Source organism: Podarcis bocagei (genome assembly GCF_964188305.1).
Source record: "Podarcis bocagei genome assembly, chromosome: 1".
In the NCBI taxonomy this organism is placed as follows: domain Eukaryota; kingdom Metazoa; phylum Chordata; class Lepidosauria; order Squamata; family Lacertidae; genus Podarcis; species Podarcis bocagei.
In genome coordinates, this window is record NC_138125.1 from 141,584,220 (window position 1) to 141,609,877 (window position 25,658).

The 25,658-nt window shown below is 42.6% G+C and overlaps 1 protein-coding gene across 14 annotated transcripts in view; it reads right to left on the reverse strand.

Moving 5' to 3' along the window:
• Positions 1-25,658, reverse strand: part of UNC80 (unc-80 homolog, NALCN channel complex subunit) — a 160,464-nt gene that overhangs the window by 98,642 nt on the left and 36,164 nt on the right. For 9 of the 14 annotated variants that reach the window (XM_081189828.1, XM_081189821.1, XM_081189820.1 and 6 more), the window contains 13 exons: positions 25,346-25,480; positions 24,305-24,521; positions 23,674-23,793; positions 20,524-20,792; positions 13,080-13,445; positions 12,799-12,930; positions 11,253-11,400; positions 10,549-10,697; positions 9,788-9,957; positions 7,373-7,474; positions 4,101-4,309; positions 3,691-3,797; positions 2,804-2,960 (listed from right to left, as the gene is read on the reverse strand). In XM_081189828.1, coding sequence (XP_081045954.1) covers positions 2,804-2,960; positions 3,691-3,797; positions 4,101-4,309; positions 7,373-7,474; positions 9,788-9,957; positions 10,549-10,697; positions 11,253-11,400; positions 12,799-12,930; positions 13,080-13,445; positions 20,524-20,792; positions 23,674-23,793; positions 24,305-24,521; positions 25,346-25,480 — 2,281 coding nt within the window. The remainder of the gene's footprint in view (positions 1-2,803; positions 2,961-3,690; positions 3,798-4,100; positions 4,310-7,372; positions 7,475-9,787; positions 9,958-10,548; positions 10,698-11,252; positions 11,401-12,798; positions 12,931-13,079; positions 13,446-20,523; positions 20,793-23,673; positions 23,794-24,304; positions 24,522-25,345; positions 25,481-25,658) is intronic. The other 5 variants (XM_081189824.1, XM_081189832.1, XM_081189823.1 and 2 more) reach the window with 1 other exon arrangement.

Genomic DNA, 25,658 nt, shown 5'->3' on the forward strand with positions numbered 1-25,658 from the left:
AAAACAGTTCACCTTGCCAGCCTGGAAGCAGATTCAAGCCTACTGGCTGAATTAGCCAATAACCGGCAGGCTAAGAGGCAGGCTCTTGATGGGGGGGGGGAGGCCCAACTGAACCAGCAGGTTTCACCTCAGTCTGATCCTCAACTATTTAAAGAGACCCACCTCTCTGCTCCACACGCAGTTACTCATCAGATCTCCCTCCGCCCATCCCTTATTTTAGCCTACTGTTGGCTATCTACTTTACCTTGCTATGGACATTGTTGCTCACCGTATTCAGGGCTGGGCAGGAATTTTCCTTCAGGCAAATTGGCTCAGTCAGGGGGGTTTGCCTACCACATAACAATCATCACAACTTTGGTTGTGGATTGGCCTTAGCCTTAGTTGGAGGGGTGGTTGGAACTCTCTGCCTGCTCCTCCAAGAAAAAGGTGTATCCCAGTAAAGGGATCTGGCAGGATGAGCTTTTGTCTGGACGCCCAGGTGGGGTCCAGGACCATAGCACCTGTCAAGACAAGAATTCTGCTGAGAGAATCCTATTTGATATAAGTCATAGGTCCTCCCCGCCTCAGGGTCAACCCCTTCGGTAATACTGCCAGCACATGGGCTAATGCCTAATGCCTATGCTAAACATCTGGAATCAATAAAGTTATGGCCTTATTTGGCCCAAAAGTATTGTGTCTTGTCTGGATCTTAATTATAAAGTCGGGGGGGGGGGGGGGCACAGTGCCTGGCCACACAGTTAAGGTTGCAGTATAGGAGTAATTCATATTTAAGCTCTAGTAAAACGTGGGGCTAAATGCATGTAACTGTCCACATACTAATACCTAAGCCAATACTAGTAGAAAATGATTGCTGTGGTAGAACAATGTCTGCAGTTGCTGTAATGCACAGTAATGTGGCAGCACTTCAGAGCAGAGATGCACAAATGTCATTCTGAGAACCACGCCACCCTTTTGCTAACTCCTTTTCTTTCTCCAGTCAGTTCTCTATCCTTTAGTGCTTTCCCTAGCACATGCTCTACTTTCTTTCTTTCTCCGCACCACCACCACAGGTTGGGGCTTCCACCTTTGTTATTATGCCTCTCTTTTTTCTGTTTCCCCACCCACATGTTTCCTTGCAACCCCTTCTTCTCAACCTCTTTTTCTTTGCAATCCATAGCACTCTTCTCTCTGCATCACTACGGGTCTCTGTAACACGGGACCATCTCTATTTCCTTCATTCTTTTTCTCTGTCTCTCCACCGTCAGGTTTCTGTGCACTTCTGTTTCCCTCTCCCCTTTTTCATGCTTTCTTTGCCACACAGGTCTCTCTGCATCCCATTACACCTTTCTCTGCACCTCAAATGCTATCTCTTTGTTCTCCACAACACCACAGATCTCCCTCACTTATTCTTCCTTGAGACTCTTTTTAGTCAGACCTCCTCCACTCAGATATGGCAAGCAAAGCTTTCAGTCCCAGAATTTCATGGTAAGTGAAATGCAGAAGCTGGAAGGCCATATAGTGTGAATGGCTGGCTGCAATAAACCAGGGTGGGGTGGAATAAGACCACCCACCATAGCTGTCAACTTACAGATTTGAAAATAAGGGACCAGCAGCCAAAATAAGGGACCTGCAGCCTCACCTGTTCCAGGCACTCCAGTCTTCCTCTCCTCCTGCAGTCTGGTCAAACTCATGCTGGGTAGCTTTGAGAACACTGTCCAACCAACTTTGTAACCAGAGGTTCAACTGAATAGAATCTGAATCACATGCACCACAAGGCCTATGCAGCCTCAACTTAAGATGGCTCCCCGGTCAGGAAGAGCCCAACCACTTTTTCCATTTGGACAGCGTCTAATAGCAAGAGCCACTTTATTTGGTACAGAACCCCTCTTTGTTTAGAAATGCATTGTGTGATGGAGCAATGGCCAAAGGAAAAATACACTGATGTAGTAATGTAACTTTCATGTTTGACAATGCAATATGTAATGTCGGATTATGTTGAGTACTATGAAAAATACAGAACAAAACTCATTGAGATGGGATGCTGTGTTCCTTTTCCAATACAAAAATAGAAGAATGTCAAGATGCAAGGTTGTTTCCTTGGTAACAAGCTCACATTTGCAACTGGATGGCAGTTAAGTACTTGGAAGAATACAGTTCCTATCATTTTTTTCCATAATAGGAAAGAAAGTGCTTTTTTCAGATGCCACTGCTTAAAAATAACAAAGCAATTAATTGTTTGTCTCAAAGAATAGTAATTTTGTTGAGAATGAAGAACAGCATCTCTCTAAGAAATGGTATGAAGACACAAGACATGCAAACACAGAAGAAAAGAGATAATTAAAACACATTTTGTACAGGGTTTTCCATTTCATCAGTGCTGAGCTTTACAGAAGATGGTAGATGATCAATAATGGGAGATAAAAGCTGATGGGCGCATTCATAATTTCACATCAAAGAGTGAAATTTAATTTTAGCATAATATGTTTGAAATCAGACCCCTGCTTTCAAATGATTTCCAAATTTCCCCCCTAAAGCTAGAGGGCTTGATTTTTTTGGAAGTCCAAATGTTACTTTAGTTTAATTTATTGGCCCATATTTGCTTTTCCTTCTTGGTTAGAATTACACTGAAATCAAAATGGCGTAAAAAGAAAAAAAGAACAAAAATGGCTACAAAGTATGCAGAGCCAGAGAGAGAAGTAGAATGAGTTCAAAAACCATGTTTAAAAAAAGATAAAGGATAAATTGATGAAGAAAAGTAACCAAAGAATGGAGCAGGGGAGGGGAAGCAAAAAAGGACTGAAGAAACAGAACCCTGATTTCTAACCATCTTTTTCTTCTGTGTGATGAAGCTTGGATGGATGTCTTCGGCAGGTGCGCCATTTACCAAGACGCTTGAAGAAATTCTCCTCTTCATCTCGTCCATTCTCCAAGCCACTTCCTGGCCCTCCTTCAGACAGCTTCACGGCACTAGTGAATTTCACCTAAACAAAAAGAAGATGTGCCATTCGTTGTTAATGCCCCTTCTCTAGCTTCTTCTGATGTAACAGTCCCTCATTCCCATTCTTCTACATGCAACATTTTGAAGCTCCCAAAAGACTTACTGCTAAGTGCTGTGGCATAAGTTGAAGAATGAAACCCACTAGGGTCTACTGCAAGGCAAAAACTCATGTGCCTTGGCCTTATTTTGCTGCTAAATGTGGGCAGCTGGAGTCCTACAAGGAAAGACTTGCTCTTTGAGCACCTCTGCTTCATGGCCTAAGGGAATGGATTTTGTGCTTTTTTTTCTTGTCAATGTCCCAATATGCACACAGAAAAGCCATAATGGATTATGACTGTGCATAATGGGAAATAGCAACCTACCTAACACATCTGTGGATAAAAGAAATGGACAACATTTAGATACTTAAAACCACCCACAAGCATTAACAAGTGTAAATGATGCTAACTTAGAACCCATACGTGGCTCCTTCCCAGAAAAAGGTGGTTTTAAGAACAATCAAGTACGAGCTTCCAGTAGGGTTGTTCCTAGTCTTTGTGTTGCAGAACAAATTAAGAGACTGTCATCTGTATTGGGAAGTGCACATTTTCCATCCTCAGACTTATTCAACTGTTACTGGTCATCTACAAGGAGTGAGACGTGACAAAAACAAGTGCACTATGCATATCTCCATACTTCTTCATCTCGCTATGAGTTCAAGGAAACTTATTTACCTTGGAACTCTGCCGGATGAAAGAGAGTCGGTCCACAGAGCTGATGTCCAGAAGGTCTTCCACACCATCTGCCAGACCAGAAAGGGATGAGCGTTTCAGCCAATTCCCTGTTTGTACAGAGAACATAGAAAAATGTGAGCATGTGTGTGAATCTACCAGCAGTAAATGTGGGTACCAAGGAAGCTACATCACATAACAAAAGGTTGGCACACATGTTTTATATGAAAGAGGTTTTGTACAGAAATGGATGGTAATAAATATGGAGGAAGACTGAATAATATATATTCTCCAGGTGATGCTAAAATATGAACAGAACCGTTCTCTGAAAATGTCTGTGCACTGATACATGGAAAAATAGAAAATATATTAAATGTTATATGATAATATCATGTGAAGAGGCATACATTTACCTAAGGGGAGTTTGAGTTTCTTTCGGAGTGAGATCCTCCTTGAGCGAGAGCGGGATCGCCTCTCAGTGGTTGCCCCTGAGTGTGCAGTTGTGCATTCCGAGGTATCCTGCTCCGACTGGCTACTAGTATCACTCGCTGCACTCTGAGATTTGAACATCTTTCGCCAGAAATCTTTGCGCCCTAGGGCTGCTCCTTGCATCTGCTCATCACTGCAATGGAACAAATTGCATGGTTCGTAACGCTTAGCCAAATGTACCCAGGAATGCACAAAGAATGGGAGCACCTTACCTTTTCTACTGTGCTCCAGCAGTCAGAGGATTGTGTGACATTTTGTTAGCTTTCTTTGGTGCTCAGCTTTGTCAAGAATAGGCTAGTAAGGCACAACATTGTTCTACTTAACATTTGCTTAGTGTTCTGGATTCTCATAAACACTCAGTACATGGTCCTCTGATCCTTACAACAACCCTGTAAGGTAGGCCAGTGTTACTATCCCTGTACTGCAAATGGCGGGCAATGCCAAGTCTGAGAGAGAGGTTTCCCAAAGCCATCTTGATATATTAAGAGGCTGCAAACACAGCATGCTGTAGATTTAATCCTGGGAACTGTAGTTTACCCCTCCCAGAGCTACAATTCCCAGCATTAGGATTCTTTAGGGGTGGGGTGAGCTTTACATGTATGGTATGTACACAGCCCAAGGCTACAGGCTTATGGTACTGACTGGTTTTTTTTACTAGAATCACAAGCTCCACTAACTAGAGCACAAGATAGTGACTTTGCACCCCAAGACATTGACTGCCATAATTTGCATGGACAAATAGAAATTACACATGAGTTACTGCAGATCGCAAAACTGGCTAGCACAGTTGCACAAAGACCCAGCTGTAGGAAACCAATTACCAGTAATATCCATTTTAGAGGTAAGGAACACAAAGGCTGGGTTGTAAAGCTATTAAATGCTGGGTGTCACAAAAGATTTTATGTATTAGATTGCAATTGTCAGGCTATTGGGAGTCAGAAATCCTTACCAATCTACTGTAAATCACTTTAAGATCTCCCAGTGGAACCCAACCCAACTTCTGCCCACCTCTGGTATAAAGGGCTATGCCAAAACAGCGAGGCACTAGAAGTAGCAGCCCACGGACCAACTGATCACCTTTTGGAAAGAATCCTCTCTAACGCTCATGATAATTATTTCACACACACTCTTCAACAAAAAAGCACTTGTTGTAGGGATGTGTCATTTTCATACCATTGTTCTCAGCCCACTCTTTTAATGTAAGGATTAGATGTAATGTAATCATATCCATATCATTAAAAAATGTGATTCATTTCCTCTCCCTGACAGATGGCATAATCATAGCAATGAAGCTATGGGTAAACAGGCAAATCCTCTGTGGGGCCACGTTTCAACCACAGACTGCATGAGAACTTGAGTGAGTCTTCAAGCTGGCCATTAACTGTTTGGGCAATATTAAATTAAAGATTGAGTTTTATGAAACAAAATATCCAAATAAACAAACCATACACAAATTAGGGTTGTTCTGAGTAATTATCTTTTGTGCCTTTGCTAATTGTACAATCACTCTTCAGTTTAATCCAATGCAATTATTTCTATGGACTTAGATATTTTCTACTGCAGCACTGAGTACTATGCACAAAGAAGTCATTAGGGGGAAGGGAAAGGAAGAGAGAAGGCTGGAAGAATGAAGTGGAGGCAGTGGCAGATGGTAATGTTTTGATTTGGTAGGCAGCAATTTTTAACTTTGCTGTTTTCATTGCAATAGGTAATATACAGCACTTACTTAGGAGAGTGTGGCATTACACAGGTGCAGAAAGCCGTTGTCCCCCCCTCAAAAAATAAAAATAAAAATTCTCTGCACATTTATGGACAGAGAAAGAGCTTCCATTTAAATGAATCCAGCTATGATTTTCAGATGAGATTGACTCCATACCTCTTATTTACAAATTAAGACATACCAAAAGATGTTTTTGACTTCATGTATTATTTACACCCACATCTCTATTGCAAAAAAAACCCTAAACACACAAAAATCTTTAAAGTGCAAGGGAAATTTGATTTCCATTGCATGCAGTTCCCAATCCTCCAGGGCAGCTTTAGGGGGATGGGTACAGGGGGAGGAGAGGGGGAAATCCATTGCATAAGTAGACCTCAGTCCATGCATGCAACAACTTAGTTCAATTCTGCCCCTTGTATAGACATTGATAATCTCATCCTTCATTACTTCAACTACAAGCGATGACTGATTAATGCAGGGATCAGCAAATTTTTTTAGCCATGGGCCGGTCCACTGTCACTCACACCTTGTTGTGGGCTGGAGAAGCAGCACCGGGGGAGGGGGAGCTAGAAGAAGAGTCGAGGGGGGCAAGAAGTCCCCACCCCCCAGCCCCAGCTGCCGCCCCTACCTTCCCAGGGGCTGCCACCACCACCACCGCTGCTTCTTATGGGTAGGCAGAGTGAGCTCGTCTGCTCCACTCTCTGGCCCACAGGAGCACCAGGGCGGCGGCAGACGGATGATGAGCGGCGCGAAAGGGCTGGCTCTGGAGAGGGGCTGCTTAAAATGGCACTCAGCCAGCTCCCTTCCTCCTCTAGGCAGGGTGGGGAGAAGCCAGGAGGAGGAAGGGAGGAGGTGCCACTACAGGGTGGGGGGGGAGGGGGAGAAATGGAATGGCGCGGGGGGGGGGGAATGGTGCAGCCCAAACGAACAGAATCCTCACGCCGATCCAAGGACAGTCCGAGGGCCAGATCCTGAAGGCAATTGGGCTTGATCCAGCCCGTGGACCTTAGTTTGCCAACCCCTGGACTAATCTGTGTCCGAAAAACACGTAATCATGCACACACACACAGCACTGAACCCAGAAGTGACTGAAAACATTACTAAATGTGTCACAAAAAAGGTGTAACAGGATGGGGCTGGGCATAATGGGGTGGGGGTGGGGTTGCTTATACATGATTTGCCAACACACGCAGGGGCCGGGAACAAAATATTATTATATTATTTCACAAATGGATTCACAGATAACCCAGTCCCACATTCCATACTTATCCATGGTTTGAACAATTCATGATGGTAGCCTGTCTGTTGCTGTTCTTACACTTAAATTTAAAGCGTCAGCACAATTCATGCTCAGAAGGGTGAACATTTGTGGGTTACATCAATTAAGGCTAGAATATCTAATGGTGGTGACTAGAATGCTTACCAGATTTCTTGGGAATACTGAATATACCTTTGAGCTCCAAAATATTTACTTACTGCTCTGGAGTCTGCATTGGGCGGCTTGAGATGTAACTGCGGCATTCATCGGGAGCTGAAGACGGTTGTCCTTTGTCAATGACAACACTTCCCACTTCAGATCTATGCAGACGAAACAGCCACATGTACAGTAATATTTTTTTTGAAACCCCTACCTTGTATTCCTGTGATATGAAGTTGGAGGTCCATGTTCCCATTCTAGGAATTGCCTCATCTGTATGCACTGCCATCACAAATCTGTCATGACAGGCAACATGCACTGAGGTGCTCAAAATGTGCAATAAATAGTTGACGATCCACTTTTAAAGACTCACAGCTTGATACATACTCAGATGTAAGTCCCACTGTGCTCAAGAAGACTAACTCCCTAGTAAATATGCATAGAATTGCAACATAAACGTGGATAGGACCACACTCCACTTTTCAAACACTCTCTAGAAAGAAACAAGCCTGCAGAGTGAGCTTTAAGTCTGGATCTCACAGGTACAAATTATGATCAAACTTGAGGTGTCTGCTTAAGGCAAGAGTCCTTCAGTCCTGCTTTGTGGATATCTAATGGGGCGGTCTTTGAGATGATGAATAATCTGTGTGCAGCCCTTAAGTGTGCTTCAGAGCCATGGATTTCATTGGACTTCAAGCACACTAAACTGTGCTCTCTGTTGCATCAATATCAACAAGGTCTCCAGGGCCAGATGAACTGCATCCAAGAGTATTAAAAGAACTGGCAGATGTGATCTCAGAACCACTGGCAGTCATCTTTGAGAATTCCTGGAGAACAGGCGAAGTCCCGGCAGACTGGAGGAGGGCAAATGTTGTCCCTATTTCCAAAAAAGGGGAAAAGAGAGGACCCAAATAATTACCGCCCAGTCAGTCTGACATCAATACCAGGGAAGATTCTGGAGCAGATCATTAAGCAAACAGTCTGTGAGCACCTAGAAAGGAATGCTGTGATCACCAATAGTCAGCATGGATTTCTGAAAAATAAGTCATGTCAGACTAACCTGATCTTGTTTTTTGACAGAATTACAAGCCTGGTAGATTAGATGAAGGGAACGCAGTGGATGTAGCCTACCTTGATTTCAGCAAGGCATTTGACAAGGTGCCCCATGATATTCTTGTAAAGAAGCTGGTAAAATGCGGTCTTGACTATGCTACCACTCAATGGATTTGTAACTGGCTGACTGACCGAACCCAAAGGGTGCTCATCAATGGTTCCTCTTCATCCTGGAGAAGAGTGACTAGTGGGGTGCCACAGGGTTCTGTCTTGGGCCCGGTCTTATTCAACATCTTTATCAACGACTTGGATGATGGACTCAAGGGCATCCTGATCAAATTTGCAGATGACACCAAACTGGGGGGGTGGGTGGCTAACACCCCAGAGGACAGGATCACACTTCAAAACGACCTTGACAGATTAGAGAACTGGGCCAAAACAAACAAGATGAACTTTAACAGGGAGAAATGTAAAGTATTGCACTTGGGCAAAAAAAATGAGAGGCACAAATACAAGATGGGGGACACCTGGCTTGAGAGCAGTACACGTGAAAAGGATCTAGGAGTCTTGGTTGACCACAAACTTGACATGAGCCAACAGTGTGACGCGGCAGCTAAAAAAGCTAATGCAATTCTGGTATGCATCAATAGGAGTATAGCATCTAGATCAAGGGAAGTAATAGTGCCACTGTATTCTGCTCTGGTCAGACCTCACCTGGAGTACTGTGTCCAGTTCTGGGCACCACAGTTCAAGAAGGACACTGACAAACTGGAACGTGTCCAGAGGAGGGCAACCAAAATGGTCAAAGCCCTTGAAACGATGCCTTATGAGGAACGGCTAAGGGAGCTGGGCATGTTTAGCCTGGAGAAGACGAGGTTAAGGGGTGATATGATAGCCATGTTCAAATATATAAAAGGATGTCATATAGAGGAGGGAGAAAGGTTGTTTTCTGCTGCTCCAGAGAAGCGGACACGGAGCAATGGATCCAAACTACAAGAAAGAAGATTCCACCTAAACATTAGGAAGAACTTCCTGACAGTAAGAGCTGTTCGACAGTGGAATTTGCTGCCAAGGAGTGTGGTGGAGTCTCCTTCTTTGGAGGTCTTTAAACAGAGGCTTGACAACCATATGTCAGGAGTGCTCTGATGGTGTTTCCTGCTTGGCAGGGGGTTGGACTCGATGGCCCTTGTGGTCTCTTCCAACTCTATGATTCTATGATTCTATGATTTTAAGGTCTGAAGGAGAAGAATTGTGTTATAAAAGTTTTTAAGCCCTAGCAAAATTGTGTGAATATCATTTATCTCCTTACTCCTGCATACTCCTTATGCTGGGGTGCTTGGTTCTGCACATTTGCATTAGGGAAAAGGTAGGACAGGGCATCACTCAAACAACTCTGTGCGTTTTGCACTTCGGTTACAAACCTTTTACTGCCTGATGGTTTGGGCTCCTGTTCAGCTGTTTCCTCTGCTCTTCTTCCTGGTGTCAACTTCTCAGCACTATCCAAAAGGGCACTAAGGGCTACTCTTCTAAAGACATTCCCATGAGCCTCCTTGATAAACTGAACCAGTTGTCGGATGTCACAATACAGTCCCTATGGAGTGCAGGATTAGAAAGTGAAAAGGAAAAAAAGAATGAAAGATTTAATGTGTTTGGAAGCCAATTGAAGCAAACATCAGAATCATTTCCCCCGAGTCATGCTTTGAAGCAATATTGGCCCAAGCTTCGGTCCTTTCGTTTTCAATCAGCCGTAACTAAGAATCTCAAAAATATGAAGTAAATTTAACCAATAAAGTGTTTTGGCTTTTTCAAGAGTTGCCATCATCTCACCCAACATGGAAAAAACTCACTCAGGTAAATTAACGGTGATTGGATTAGAAACAAATGTGGATATTTTACATAAAGATTTTGAGAGCTGCAGAGCGGATTCTGGAAGGCAACATGATTTTCCACTGAGAGAAGTGGCACAGCTCTAGTATACAGAGGATTTAAATTTGTGTTAAATCTTTGGAAATTTGGAAATCTTTGTCAAAACTGGAGGCAAAAGAAGTGCACACAGTCAACATTTTCCTTAGGGATGAACTCTGTCTGGTGCTCTCTCAGGTCAACAATAGTATCAATACTTAGGCCACTAAAACAGTATGGAGTGAAATTAATTGTGCTAGGGTTTCAGTGTTGTCCTTACCAGATTCTCGGGGCTATGAAGCTCATGTGTAGTAGAGGCACAGCGGGTGATAAGCGATTTGAACATGGCACTGACAATAATACCTTCCACACTTTGGGCAGTAGACTTGTTGTCCACTGTTGTGAAATTATTTCCAAAACCAGCCTTGTCTGCAAAACGCAAGCATTAAATAGTCAAGTTGAACTGTTCGGTTTTCACAAAAAAATGGCAAAATCTGAATCAATAATACTCTTGACATCTACAGGTCCTATGTTTTGTAGCAGTGTCATTTCTCTTAAGGAATCTTATGATAACAGCCTATATTTACTAAGGTTTTATTAAAGCTTTTCCATAATACAATAAGATAAAATAAGCTAATCTAAATAAAAACAAAAACACATATTCATCTCTCAAAGATAGCTCTTAACCCTTATCTCACTCAGAAAGCGGTGGACCCTCCCAGCTCTCACCTGGGAGCTTTCCTTTCTTCTCCCAGTCTCTCACCCTGTGAGATCTTCCCTTCCCTGCATCTCTCTCAGGGTCCTTCCACCACCCACCTACCAGTTTCATGCGTGTGCAATCTTTGGGCCTGGACAACAGTCCATAGCAGAGGACATCAAATGAAAGGAAGGAAGGAAGGAAGGAGAGGAGAGAAAGATTTTTTTAAAAGGAAAAAAAGAAAAATAAAGTGGGGGGAGGGCTTTCCAACAACAGCTTATACTTACTGTCAGTGACTGGCTCCATGCAGAAACCTAGCAAGGCATGTAAAAAATCCACCACATTGTTGAGTGAATCCTTGTTTACATAATCCCTCATGGTTTGCCGGAACTGCATCTTATCCAGCTTGTACAACTTTGTGAGGCAATTCTGAGCCTATGGAGGGAAGATCAGGCACTTAGGTTCTGGTGACAGCAACCATGTATTATTTGGAGAACAAAGAAAGAAACTGAGCCTGGAACAGCCCTGCGTCTCCTCTTCATTGGCCATGTGTACTAAATGAGAAGGCGTAAAAAATGCTCCCAGTGACAGAGCTTCAATGTGAAGGGACAAAAAAAAATTGATAACAGTTGGTCATGGGTTATCTATTACAACACATGACAGGAGAGATGAATGGACACACAGCGTTGCGATTTTCATAGGGGAGCCGTGCGTCACCCAGAGCATGCATTTCTGCCCTTCGTTCAACCCCCACACCAAACTTTGGTTCCCATGCAGTGCCAGCAAGGGGTACAGTCTTGGCAAGTCTTGCCCTATCGAGGATGCTGTGTCTTAGGGATGACTGGTTAATCTTGGATTCCATTTGGCCAACTCTTTCAGTTCTCCAGATGCTATTGGATCCAGTCTAGCCAGGACACGCAAATGCATGCACACGTACACACAGACTGAAAAATCAGAGCAGTTCAACCATGATGCAGTCCCATTAAGTGGGCATTAATGTAAATGGTTAAAAAAAAAAAGGTTGCCCAACAGTACAACACGGGGGCAGCCGTTGTTTTGAATGGATGGTGGTCTTTTGTGCACAGAATTACACAGGAAGTACTGTGTGACCACTTCCTGCATCATTTTTAAAGCATCTTTACCTGGTGTGGCAGAGGTGCCATGCTTTGAAGCTGTTCTGACCAGCTTTACACTGTTATAAGCAAGAATGAATCAATTTATTTCGGTCACTGACCAGAGTGCAAATAAGCAAGAAAAATGGCAGGATGCCATTGGAACTCACAAATATTCAAGTGTGTTTGTATAAAAGTTTGTGTGTGGACTTTTTAGAATTTCCCTGGAATTATCCTAAAAGAGCTATACAGAAATGTGCTGGGGTGTGTTTTTAAATGTCTACATGTGGAAGCAAGATGGGGCAGATTAGGAGCAGTGGCGTAGCGTGGGTTGTCAGCACCCGGGGCAAGGCAAATAATTTGCGCCCCCTAACCCGTGGATTTGCGCCCCCTAACCCGTGGATTTGCGCCCCCTAACCCTACCCCCCAGATGTTGCGCCCGGTGCGGCAGGCCCCCCCTGCACCCCCCACGCTACACCACTGATTAGGAGGGATTCCTCTATTTCTAGCTGGAGCATTCACATACAGAACAATGCCCCTTACTCACTCCTGTCCTCTGGTGCTAAATCACAGGCTTCGCAGTTAAGAATCATGAGTGCAGAAGGTCTTGCCTTCCGCATACAATTCCAGACCAAGATGAACGTTGTGAGCTGCTCAGACCAGGAACTCTACAAAATGGTTTAAGAATCCTGCTTCCATCCATTGTTCTGCCATGGCATACCTGATGTCTCAGCCGGTCTCCAGAGAGCCCACGGTGACCTTCTCCACAGCCATATGCACAGCCCAGAGACTTCACAATTTTTATCAGCATTGTCAGGGCCAACCTGTGTGTGCTTGCTGGAGTGCTTTCCTCCTTAGCAACAGGGGGGAAGAGACAACAATATCCCATTTTATTGAATGAAGCAGATGTATATAACATTCCAGGTTGTTTTTGTGCTCCCAGACAATCCAATCTAAGACAATGAACGGTGGGTTAATCAGCCTCATATAACCAACATTTACCTTGTCTTCCTTTTTATCATTCTTTTCATAAGGTCTTCCTCCACCTTCTCCTCCTCCGTCACCTCCTCCTCCATCTCCTCCACCACTTTCTCCTCCTCCTTCTTCTCCACCGCCATCTCCTGCACTGGCTGGGGCAACCCCAAATCCAGAGGTTGAACTACTCAGAGCCCCCTTGAGTTGGAAGGAGGTCTCACTTTGTCTCTTCTCACTGGGTTCATTCTCTTTGTTGTCACTTTTTCTTCTGATCTTCTCCACACAGGGCACCACACCAAGCTGAAGCAGGCATTCCACAATATTGAGGGCCACATCACAGATTCGGGAGCTGATGTCGTGATTCAGGACCAGGAAAACAGCCTTGAGAACCACCTTGGAGGATGAAAAGCAAGACGTTGCAAACAATTTTGTTCTTAAAGACAGCATTCAAAATCCTGGCTGAGCTGGCAGCAAAGACAGATTTTGCCATGGGATTCACTGCGGGAACTTTTATGTGGTCATTTACAAAGCATGGTTGGTACACCACTTCAAAGTGAGCTTGGTTGTGGCGTGATGTGCTGTGCACTGAGGTGTATGCTATTTATAGAAGCTTACCAAAGCAAGTCTCTGTCTTTACTCTTCAGCCAGAATTGATCTAGGTCATGTTTCTAACAGAGTTGCCTTTTAGCGAAACCATAATGAACTTGTCATAAGAGGTGAGAGAGTAATGCACCAGCCACAGCTGTTATTGAAAAAGTACTTTGGGATCAGAAACTGAGAGTGGGATCAGAAACTGGACAGTCATTAGTCTTTCACCTCACAGGTTCAATTTAGAGGAAGTTTCTGTCAAGTGCAAATTGCAGGGGTGAGGGACCTGATTCATAATGAGACCACAGTGGAAGTCAATGCACAGAAATGGACAGTCCTTCAAATTGCTATTTATATGTTTATTCTTATTTCTTATATTTATTCCTCGCAAAATAAATATTTATCCAAGAACTCCAAGTGGTTTACATATATTTAGAAAATTAAAAATGCAGACTTCCGGCAGAGCCACGGCCATTGAAAAGAAGTGCAAGATAGCCCTCTGGGGAATCTAGAGCAACACGGGGTGTTTTAGAAGTTTAGCGAAGGCTAGGCGGACCTCGGAACCTCAAGAGGATTATCTTGGGGGACGTGGCACCCAGCAGTGCCCAGTCGTGCTCTCCTGCTCCCCGGGTTTTGCTAATAAATCCAGAGATGGGATCAAGCTGCAGGCACGAAGGGGAGGCATCACTAACTCCACGTTGTGCAGTCTCAGGCTTCTAATGAAAGCGGCAAGCTTCCAAGAATAAAAAAAAAGAACCTGGAACTATAATTGGGAAAGTTTATTTGACCATCACATTAAAATTTAACTTATTAAGATTTGGAGCGTTGAGGGGCGAAAAAAGGGAGTCCGTCCCGGCAGCTGGGAGAAGATGGCGTATGGTGGAAGGCTGCAGGAAGGAGCAAGGAAAGAAAGTATCTGCTGAGTGAGTGTTACTAAAAGACCTCGGTTACTTTGTTTAAAGTGCCGAGGCTGATTTTTTTTATAAGAAATAACTTTGTGGCAAGTGAAGTAGAGTGGAGGAGTCTCTCTTTTGGTTCTGGTCGGAGTTCAACCTGTCAGTGGCTTAAAATCCGAACTCGACACACTCCACCATTTTCTGACGGAGAAAGTTTTGCCAGTTCTAGCGGGCAAAAATCAGCAAAGGCTTTGATTAGTGAACTATTGTGGAACTTTGGAAAAGTGTAAGACTTGGCTAAAGGCTTTCACTTGGTTTATCACAGTTTAGGGGAAGGGAGCTTTGTCGTCGGGACTTTTTTTAAAAAAAACCTCTGCTCTTCTATCAGAGGAGAGTGCTGGAAACTCTGTATTTAATTGCACTTGGAATTTGTGTTGGTTCTCTGGGCTATCTACTGCCTTGAATTAAGCCAATAAGCGGCTGAAAAATAAGAAAAACCCCAACTGGATTACAAATATTTGATCTCCTGGGATAGCCACTGTTTTGGATTAAGCCGACAAGTGGCTGAAAAATAATAAACTTCAACTGGATTACAAATATCTTTTTATTTTCTTCTTTCCTTTCTTTGAACACAGCATTGTGGCAGAGAAAGAAATTGAAAGTAACTTTGTTTAAGGACTTGGTGTTTATGCATTAGCTGCCACCGAGTGGAGTTGAGGGGAACTGTACCTAAGAGAAAAGTTAGAACGGATTTGCAACCCCTGGAGGAAGATAGTAAAATTGCATAGGAGAATTTAAAAATTGGTTATTGATTTTAACAGTAAAAAAGATTCTATGGCTGGGAAAAAGGAAACGGGCACCCCACGGGAAAGATAGGAAAATGGGAAAGGATGATAAGGAAATTAAAGATTATGACAGTTTAATAGTGGAAATAAGGAAGGAATTCAAACAAAATGAACAATATATGGAGAAAAAATATTGGAGGTTAAGGAGACTTTAGATAAGAAACTAGAGGGAGTAGTGAGGGAATTGACAAGTAAAGTAAAAGATCTTGCAGTTAGATCTAAGACACTGGAAGACTCAATGAGTCAAACATAGAAAGAATTGAAGGAGACAAAGAGGGAGACAGAACAGGTCAGAGGAGAGGTAACACAAGAAGTGATGTTGGATAATATGGCTCTTTTGGAGATGAGACAAAAACAATTGAACTTGAAATTTAGAGGAATCCCTGAGGAAGCAAATCAGAATATAAGGGCCAAAAAAATTAGAGAATTACCAATTTGGATATATTTAAAACAAGAAGACATCGGATTTACAATTGGAAATGCATTTAGAATAAAAGTAGTCAGCAAAAGCAAAAGTGAAGAAATTACCAGGAGATGTCTTGGTCATGTTTAATTCAATGGATATGAGGAATGAAATTCTGAGATTGAATTATAATAGAAATTTATGTATTGAAGGGAAGAAAATTATCATATTTAAAGAGATTCCATCCAGATTTTTATGAAAAAGGGACATTTATAAACAACTGGTTGGATTGTTGAAGAAAAATGGGATACAGCATAGGTGGGAATTCCTGGAAGGAATTTCCTTCTATTACAAAGACAAAAGGTTCAAATTAAGTAGCCTTCAAGAACTAGAGAAATTCTCCTGGAGATATGACAAAGAGTTGGGAAAAATAGAGAAAGCAAGACCAGGACGGGACCAGAGGGAGGAAGAAAAAAAGGAAGAAGAGAAGGAAGAAGAAAAAGAGGAGGAGGAGGAGGAGGAGGAGGAGGAAGAGGAAGAAGAAGAAGAAGAAGAAGAAGAAGAAGAAGAAGAAGAATAGGGTAATAACAAAGCTCCCCAAACTTAACTTAAATTTGACAAGGGACTTAAATAAATTGGATAATGGCTCTGAAAATAATATCATGGAACGTGAATGGACTTAACAATAAAAATAAAAGGAATAAAACTGAACATGTTTTGATTAAACGGAATTTAGAACAAAATTTGTTTGCAAGAAACACATGTTGCAAGGAAACATAAAAAGATTTTAAGTAACAAAAGGTGGGGGAGAGACTTTATAACCTCAGACATAAATAAAAAACGAAGGGTGGTATTATACATAAAAGAGAAATACAATCCAAAATTAATTTACAAAGATGAGGTAGGGAAAGTGTTGATTGTACAAATCATGTTCCAAGGTGAAAAGCTGATCATTGCAGGAATTTATGCACCTATTGACAAGAAAGCTGACTTTTACCTAAAACTTAATGATATACTATTAGAGATAGTCTGGATCAGAGAGTGATGTTAATGGGAGACTTTAATGGAGTGGTTATGCCAGATTTAGACAGATCAGGGAAAAGATGAAATGTAAATGAAGGCAAACTACCGAAAATATTCTTTGACATGGTAAATACTATGGGATTAACTGACATTTGGAGACTCAAAAACCCAACAACAAAACAGTTCATGTTCTTTTCAGAACCAAATCAAAGTTCTGGCAGAATGGAATAACTTTGGATTTCTAAGGAGTTGGTTCCAAGAGTTTCAAAAACTGAGATCTCCCCAAGGAGCATAATTCACTGTATATGGAACTAAAAGGGAAAGACCCCACATCTTTCAGATGGAGAATGAAAGAAAGTTTATTCAATGATCAAAAGATAGTAGAAAAAGCAAACGAGGCAATTGCAGAATATTTTAAATGGAATTTAAATAAAGGAACTCCTATTGAAACAATGTGGGATGCAAGCAAAGCAGTGATGCGAGGTTTCTTGATTCAAAAGAACAGTTTTCAGAAAAGAGGAAAGGAGAAGAAGAAAGAAGAAATCCTGGCTCACCTCATGGAGAATGAGAGACTGCTAACAATAAAACTAAAGGATGAGTATTAAATTGATGCAGACCCAGTTCTTCATGGTGGTAAACCAGGAAGTAGAGTGGAGAATAATGACAATGAGACAAATGAATTTTGAATCGGCCAACAAAATTGGGAAACTCTTGGTTAAACAAAAACAAAATACAATTTGTAAGATAAAAGATGTAGATGGGACAGTGGAAGAGCCTAAGGAAATTAGGAAAAATTTTCAGAAATTTTACGTGGACTTGTATAAAAAAGAGAAGGAAGACGTTAAGAAAATAGAAAACTATATACAAAAGCATAAATTACAGCAGATTCCCATAGGAGAAAAAGAACAGCTAAATCAGACAATAACAGAACAAGAAATTGAGAAGGCAATAAAAAGAATGAATATTGGAAAAGCCCCAGGCCCAGATGGCGTCTCAGCAAAATATTATAAGACATTAGCAGGTCAATTAACACCCGTGCTATGTGAAGTTATGAACAATATTCTGAAAGAAGGAAAGATCCCAAATACTTGGAAAGAAGCCTACATTACCTTGATCCCAAAGAAAGACACAGATGGTTTGAACGTGAAAAGCTATAGGCCTATTTCGTTATTGAACAACAACTATAAGTTATTTGCGGATATACTGGCTGATAGACTAAAAAATGTGTTAAATGAAGTAATCCACAAAGATCAAGCCGGCTTGATCAAGACAGTTGAAGGATAATGTGAGAAATATAGTAGACATAATTGAATATTGGAGATGAGAAATGAAAAACAGGTGACGTTAATGTTTATTGACGCTGAAAAAGCATTCGATAATGTTGCAATGGCACTTTATGAAAGAAAATTTAAAAATAATGGGATTAGGAGAAATGTTTTTGAAAGGCATTGATGCTATATATTCAGAGCAAAAGGCCAAACTTATTATTAACAATAATTTATCAGACAATTTTGAGATCTCCAAAGGTACTAGGCAGGAGTGCCCTTTGTCACCCTTGCTGTTTATTACTGTTTTGGAAGTGTTGAATAAGAATTTGAGAGAAGTGTCAGAAATCAGAGGTGTAAAGGTGGGAACAAAAGAGCACAAGGTGAAAGCCTTCACCGACGATTTAGTCTTAACTGTTGAAGATCCAAAGAACAGTGTAAGAGAAGTTTTAGAGAGAATGGAGGACTTTGGAAAGGTATCAGGATTTAAACTTAACAAAAATAAAACCAAAATGTTAGCAAAGAATATGAATAAAGAAGAAATAGAGGAATTGCAATGCAGGTCAGGAATTGTGGTGGTTAAGAAAGTGAAATATCTTGGAATTTGGTTGACAATGAAAAATATTAATCTGTTCAAAGACAATTATGAAAACACATGGAAGGAGAAATTAAGAGGGATTTAGATATTTGGAGCATTGAAATTGTCATTCCTGGGTAGAATTATCAGTGATAAAGATGAACGTTTTACCTAGAATGTTATTCCTATTCCAAACAATTCCAGTAATCAGAGGGACGGGGCAACTCAAAGATTGGCAAAAATCATTATCAAGATTCATCCGGCAAGGGAAAAAGCAGAGGATTAAAATAAAAATATTAATAGACAAAAAAGAAAGAGGTGGATTGCCTTGCCATACATGAATCTATATTATGAGGCATCCTGTCTAGTATGGTTGAAGGAATGGATAACACTGGAAAACACAGATCTCTTGGACTTAGAGGGTCACGATAATAGGTATGGGTGGCATTCGTACCTATGGTATGACAAAGTAAAAGTACATAAAGGGTTTTTAAATCATGTGATTAGAAGGTCAATTTATGAAGTGTGGGAAAGGAATAAAAACCTACTTACTGGAAAGGAAAACTCCATGGTGGATATCACCGATAGAGGTATTGACGGTTAAAAAGGTGAATATGGAGGGGAGGCGAGCAACGTATGAGGAAATTATCAGACGGACAGAACAAGGATTAAAGCTTAAACCATATGACCAAATCAAAGGTATGTTAACAGGCTGGTTGCAATACCATCAGGTAAATGACATAATGAGTGAGGATAAAAGGAAAGTCGGATTTGAGGGTAAAAAATCAAGATTCCAAATTAATAGAAAGCAGAGGTAGAACACTATCCAGAATGTATGATTTGTTGCTAGAATGGTTTTACGAAAGATGAGGAAGTGAAAGAAGCTATGATAAAATGGGCTATAGATTTTGGGCATAAGATTGAATTGTATGCATGGATAAAATTATGGAATGAAGGTATGAAATTTACGGCATATACGGTTCTGAAAGGAAAGGAAAATTGCCTTGCAAAAATGTGTATACAGTGGTACCTCGGGTTAAGTACTTAATTCGTTCCGGAGGTCCGTTCTTAACCCAAAACTGTTCTTAACTTGAAGCACCACTTCAGCTAATGGGGCCTCCCGCTGCTGCCGTGCCGCCACAGCACGACTTCTGTTCTCATCCTGAAGCAAAGTTCTTAACCTGAAACACTATTTCTGGGTTAGCGGAGTCTGTAACCTGAAGCGTATGTAACCTGAGGTACCACTGTACAATCATATGTGATGGACGTGCGATAAAGTGAAGAAATTTTGGGAGTTGATTTAGAATAAACTTAAGAAAATATTAAAGTATACCTTCCCCAAAAAGCCTAGATGCCTTTTTGCTTGGCCTGATGGGAAAGGAAATTAAGATCAAAGATCAAAGATTATTCATGTATGCCACAGCTGCTGCAAGGACTTCGTTGGCCCAAAACTGGAAATCGCAAGAAGTTCCTACCATTGCGGAGTGGCAGTCGAAGATGACGGACTATTCGGAGCTAGCCAAACTGACCAGAAGGATTCGGGAACAGGACGATCGGAGATTCCAGGACAATTGGAGGATATTTATTGACTATTTAAAGGACAGTTGTAAAAACTTAAAAACACTAGTAGGACTGAAGTAACTCCTACAATATACATAAGAAATGAAAAGATAAAATACGAGAGTGGATAAAGGATACCATCTGAAGGGAGGGAGGGAAATCACAAGCTCGGCAGAGCAAAAAGGTGTATATGTTGTTTAAAGTACGATAAGAAAGAATATGTAAAGAAAATAATAAAAATGTATGGGGTGGGTGGGAAGAAAATAAAAAATGCAGTAGCTAAAGTCAGAATGAGTATTGCCATAAATATTTACCGAAAGATCTAGCATGCCGTTCTTGTGGACAAAGTTGCTGGTCCCGTCGATGTGGTCTGTATCCTCCAGGCAGCTATAGTTGATGCAGGAATCCGTCAAACTCCGAGGGAGATTGGCACAAGCCAGGGGCTCATGGGGCATCTCTGGGATGGGCACCTGGTTACAGAGCTTGCGCATGTGCTCACTGAAGAAGTCTGCATACCCCACATTGAAAGAGGCCAGAGTGGTGTTGAATGTTGCCACTGTGATGGTGGAAATTTGGGAACGTACTAGGCAGAAGTACAACAGATAATGTTAGCTTCACAAGCGGGATAATGTATTTATATTATGTCTTTTGTTTTCCCCCCATAAAATTTATTAATCACTTGGTTGAAAAAAACCCTTAAACCCTCAAAGCGGTTTACAAAAGATAAAACAAGAAAATCAATAATTTTTTACAACCCTACTTTAAAACATGTTGTAAAAAAAAACATAATGGGACGCGGGTGGCACTGTGGGTAAAACCTCAGTGCCTAGGACTTGCCGATCGCATGGTCGGCGGTTCGAATCCCCGCGGCGGGGTGAGCTCCTGTCCTTCGGTCCCAACTCCTGCCCACCTAGCAGTTCGAAAGCACCCCTAAGTGCATGTAGATAAATAGTGACCACTTTATAGCAAGAAGGTAAACGGCATTTCTGTGTGCTGCGCTGGTGCTGGCTCGCTAGAGCAGCATTGTTACGCTGGCCACTTGACCCGGACGTGTCTCCGGACAGCGCTGGCCCCCGGCCTCAAAAGTGAGATGGGCGCACAACCCTAGAGTCGGACACGAGTCGGTCCTCCCAGTTGAACGACGTGGCCCAGGGAGAGAGGGAAAATAGGGGAAGTGAACAGCTGGCTCCGCAAATGGTGTAAACAGGAACAGTTTGGATTCTTAGAAACCTCATCAGGAGGGCTTTAAACTGACTAATGTGGGGGAGGGAGACAGTGCTCCTGAAGGTAGGAGTCTATCAACTGATGAAGATGATCATCCAAATGTCATAGACCAAATGGAGCAAACAGCACGCAGACCTAGTGGCGGGAGGAAAAAATCCTTAAATAAGAGACACGGGGGAATGATTAATGGACTTCAATGTCTGTACACTAATGCGCAAAGCATGGGAAATAAACAAGATGAGCTTGAGCTCTTGATACAGCAAACTAAATATGACATAATAGGCTGAGATTTTTGGCAAAAACATTTCTCCCAACCGTTGTGAGGTGCAGCCCATCGCTTGCCAGAAGTCCATCTTCAAGAAACTGCAGTCCGTGATCTAAGAATCCAAACTGTTCCTGTTTACACCATTTGCGAAGCCAGCTGTTCACTTCCCCTATTTTTCCCTCTCTCCCGGGGCCACGTCGTTCAACTGGGAGGACAGATGAGATGACAATTTGTGCATTTAGTTGCTTCAATTTCCTGCCGAGAGCCTCGTAGTCTCTTTTGATCTTCTGGAGGCTATTGCTTGCAGTGTCATAGGTTCCCACATGAACCAAGAGGAAGGGGTATTTGTCAGTGGGTTTTATGATTCCTTGCAGTCGTTCAGTTACATCTTGGATCTTAGCCCCGGGGAGACAGCACACTTCCCGAGACATCTTGTCAGGCCCACAGATCACTGCTTCTGTTCCCCTCAGTAGGTAATCCCCTATCACCACTACACGCCTCCTCTTAGGTTTGGTCGGGGTTCTTCCATGAGCTGTCCGTTCCAAGGTCGCCTGCACATTCCCTGAGGACTGACTTTGCTGCTCGTCTTTATATACCTGATCGACTGTAATGAGGGAGAGATCCTCAAATGGAGTCTGCTCTTCGTCTTCCATGCTAGGGGAGAGGACCTCAAAGCGATTGTGTATTTCTAAACAATCAGAGCGAACCCTGGGCCTCCTACTTCTTTGAGTCACGTTTCTCCATATATCTGGCTCCTGTGTTGGTGAACTAGCCTCCTTCTCAGGGGAGTCCCCTGTCTCCTCCTTGGTGGAGACGGTGTGAAGAGCTCCAGCTCTCTAATTCTTTGGAGCGTAGCTACACGTTCCTCCAGTTGCTGGACTTTGTCTTTTAAGAGGGCAATCAACATGCAATTGCTGTTGTCTCCCCAACAAACGTTTGAGACTAGCTCCCCTAAATCTAAAAGATGGATCAAACTGCCCTGCAAGCTCTGATAAGCTCCTCCCATGGCGAATCACCTGCCTCAACAGAAACCCTGCCCCCTCTGACCTTTGCACAGGGAGAGCAGCTAATCAGCCACAAAGAAACACACACACACACACACAGACAAGAAAACCCTTTTTGCTCCTTCTTCAACTGCTGCCCTGCAAACTCTGATAAGCTCCTCCCATGGCGAATCACCTGCCTCAACTGAAACCCTGCCCCCTCTGACCTTTGCACAGGGAAAACAGCTAATCAGCCACAAAGAAACGCACACACACAAGAAAACCCTTTTTGCTCCTTCTTCAACTGCTGCCCTGCTAGGTCTGATAAGCTCCTCCCACAGCTAATCCCCTGCCTCAACAGAAACCCTGCCCCCTCTGACCTTTGCACAGGGAGAACAGCTAATCAGCCACAAAGAAACACACACACAAGAAAACCCGTTTTGCTCCTTCTTCAACTGCTGCCCTGCAATACAGTGTACAGGGTACAGTGAAGGCTCTTGTTTGCTCTCAATAGGCAGGGAGTTCCAAAATGCAGGCACTGCCACACTGAACAATTGAGTTCCAAATGTGGAACAGGTATCATGTGGCACTTGCAGTAGTGCCAGTTCCTCCAATCAAAGTGGTCTAGTGAGTGCATGCAGGGTAGGGTGATCTTGTAGGTAAACTGGTCCAAAGTTCTTAAGGGCTTTAATAGTAATATTTAGTAACTTGGCCCACCAACAAATTGGCAGCCAATGCAGATCTCTGGCCACAGGTGTTATATGCTGATAAGGTGTCACTTCTGTCAGCAATCATGCTGCAGAATTCTGCACTAACTGCAGCTTCTGGATCAACTTGCACCCTGGGGAGGTCACTTTGGTGTTGCTAACACAGGTGTTTGACTTCACCCATGAGGTGCACTCCATTGTCTTTTGAGACAGATGCACGCCAACAACAGGTATAATATTTAATTATATTATTGGAATAGAATCTCTATTGGAATAGCAACTCACCATGGCTGTTGGAGTGGTCTGGCAGGTCAGTAACCAGGGTATGATGGGAATGGGAATGCCTAGCACTCAAGCTCTCCATCTCTGTAGCTGTATCGGAACTACCTCGCCTGGTAAACCTTCCTAGAGCATGGGAAAGAAGCACACAGTTACGCTCATAGTGCAATGTTATCAATGAGGATGCTTTGCAAAATGATCATGTTTGCAAGTTGCAGCGATCAAGCCACATTTGGGTCTGTTGGCTGAAAATAGATGGGATAGAAATGCACCAAGCAAACGTTTTCTGGGGACTGAACACAGTGAATGGGTGATATAAAAGCTGCAGGATTTGGACTGTGAAGACAGGATCAATGAGCATGTCTGGAAATGTTCTGCCCCAAGTTTGTTGAAGTCATTAAATATCTAAACATAGTTATTCATATTAACATAGTTATTAAGCCCAGACAAACAAGAGAAATGTGTAGTTCAGCTATAAAGCTGGCACAAATTTCACTGCAATTTCTAAAATATTAAATCAGATTAGATTGCTAAGTCATAATCAAACAGTATCCTGTGGTCCGTAAAAGCAACAGGACATTCTAGTGCATTCAGGGTCTGGAGAGCTCTCTACTCTGAAGGCCATGTTCTCATTCACCTAGGATGGTCGTTTGCCACCCTCCTCTCTCAATGCCACGCCTGTCTTCTCCAATCCCCGAGAAGCTGCCAAAAGAGAAGGTGCTCCGAGTAGGTGACACGTCCAAATGGTCTTCATGGAGTAAGAAGGGCACCCCCATCCTTCGCTGCCGCTTTTTCCCTGTGTGGTGGTAAGGAATGGAGCCCTTGCGCTCACGATCTTCTTTGCGGCTCTTGAACTGCAGGAAGAAGACAGGAAGAAATCTTAGCAGCAGAACTCATAAGACACAGGTGGGGAACCTCAGGTTCCAGTACCTGAATCATAGAACCAAAGAACGGTAGAGTCGATGGGACCACAAGGGTCATCTAGTCCAACCCCTGGCAACGCAGGAATCTTTTGGCCAATGTGAGGTTTGAACCCACAATCCTGAGATTAAGAGTCTCATAACCCGACCAACTGAACTATCCCAGGTGAAGAATGTGTCTCCTCTGAGGCCACTTTGTCTTTCTAGACTCCCAATCTGCACCGCTGCTCAAGTTTCTTTGTGTGTTTGGAATGTGTCCTTGAACCTCTTGCTTGCCTGGCTGGCAGATAAAGAGGGGTGTGAAGGAGTGTGTAGTTATTAGCCTACTGCACAAAGGTATCATTTAGATTCATCACTCTTTTTTTCTTTTTTTTTTTGGATTTGATATCCTGCTTTATCACTACCCGAAGGAGTCTCAAAGCGGCTAACATTCTCCTTTCCCTTCCTCCCCCACAACAAACACTCTGTGAGGTGAGTGGGGCTGAGAGACTTCAGAGAAGTGTGACTGGCCCAAGGTCACCCAGCAGCTGCATGTGGAGGAGCGGGGAAGCGAACCCGGTTCACCAGATTACGAGTCCACTGCTCTTAACCACTACACCAAACTGGCTCTCTGCCTGAATTTTCCTAGTTAGATCGCTTTAGTTCAGTGAGGGTCGGCCTTCATGTAGTTTATGCAGTCCACACCTTTAGCAAATAACAGCATTAAGTACATTAAGGGAAGAGATCCAATATTTTAATTTAAGGTGTGATTCATTTACCTTCTTAAAAATATTCATTCCCAAATCAGAGGAGAGGTCTGGAACAGCTGGCCTGCGCAGGTTGGTTAGTGACACTTTAGCAAAAGCTTCAGTGCTTAACGATTTTTCCTCCTCATTGCATTTCATTGTGAGATCCTATACGTCCGCAGAGAGACAAGAAACATATTACCATGTATAGGAAGACTGGATAAACAGCCAAATAACATAATATAAACATAATAATCTCTTATTGTGTTGTAACATACTCCCCATTCCTCAGTTCCAAGGTTAGCACAACTGGTGTTTTCATTCCTTTGGGTGAGAACACTGGAGG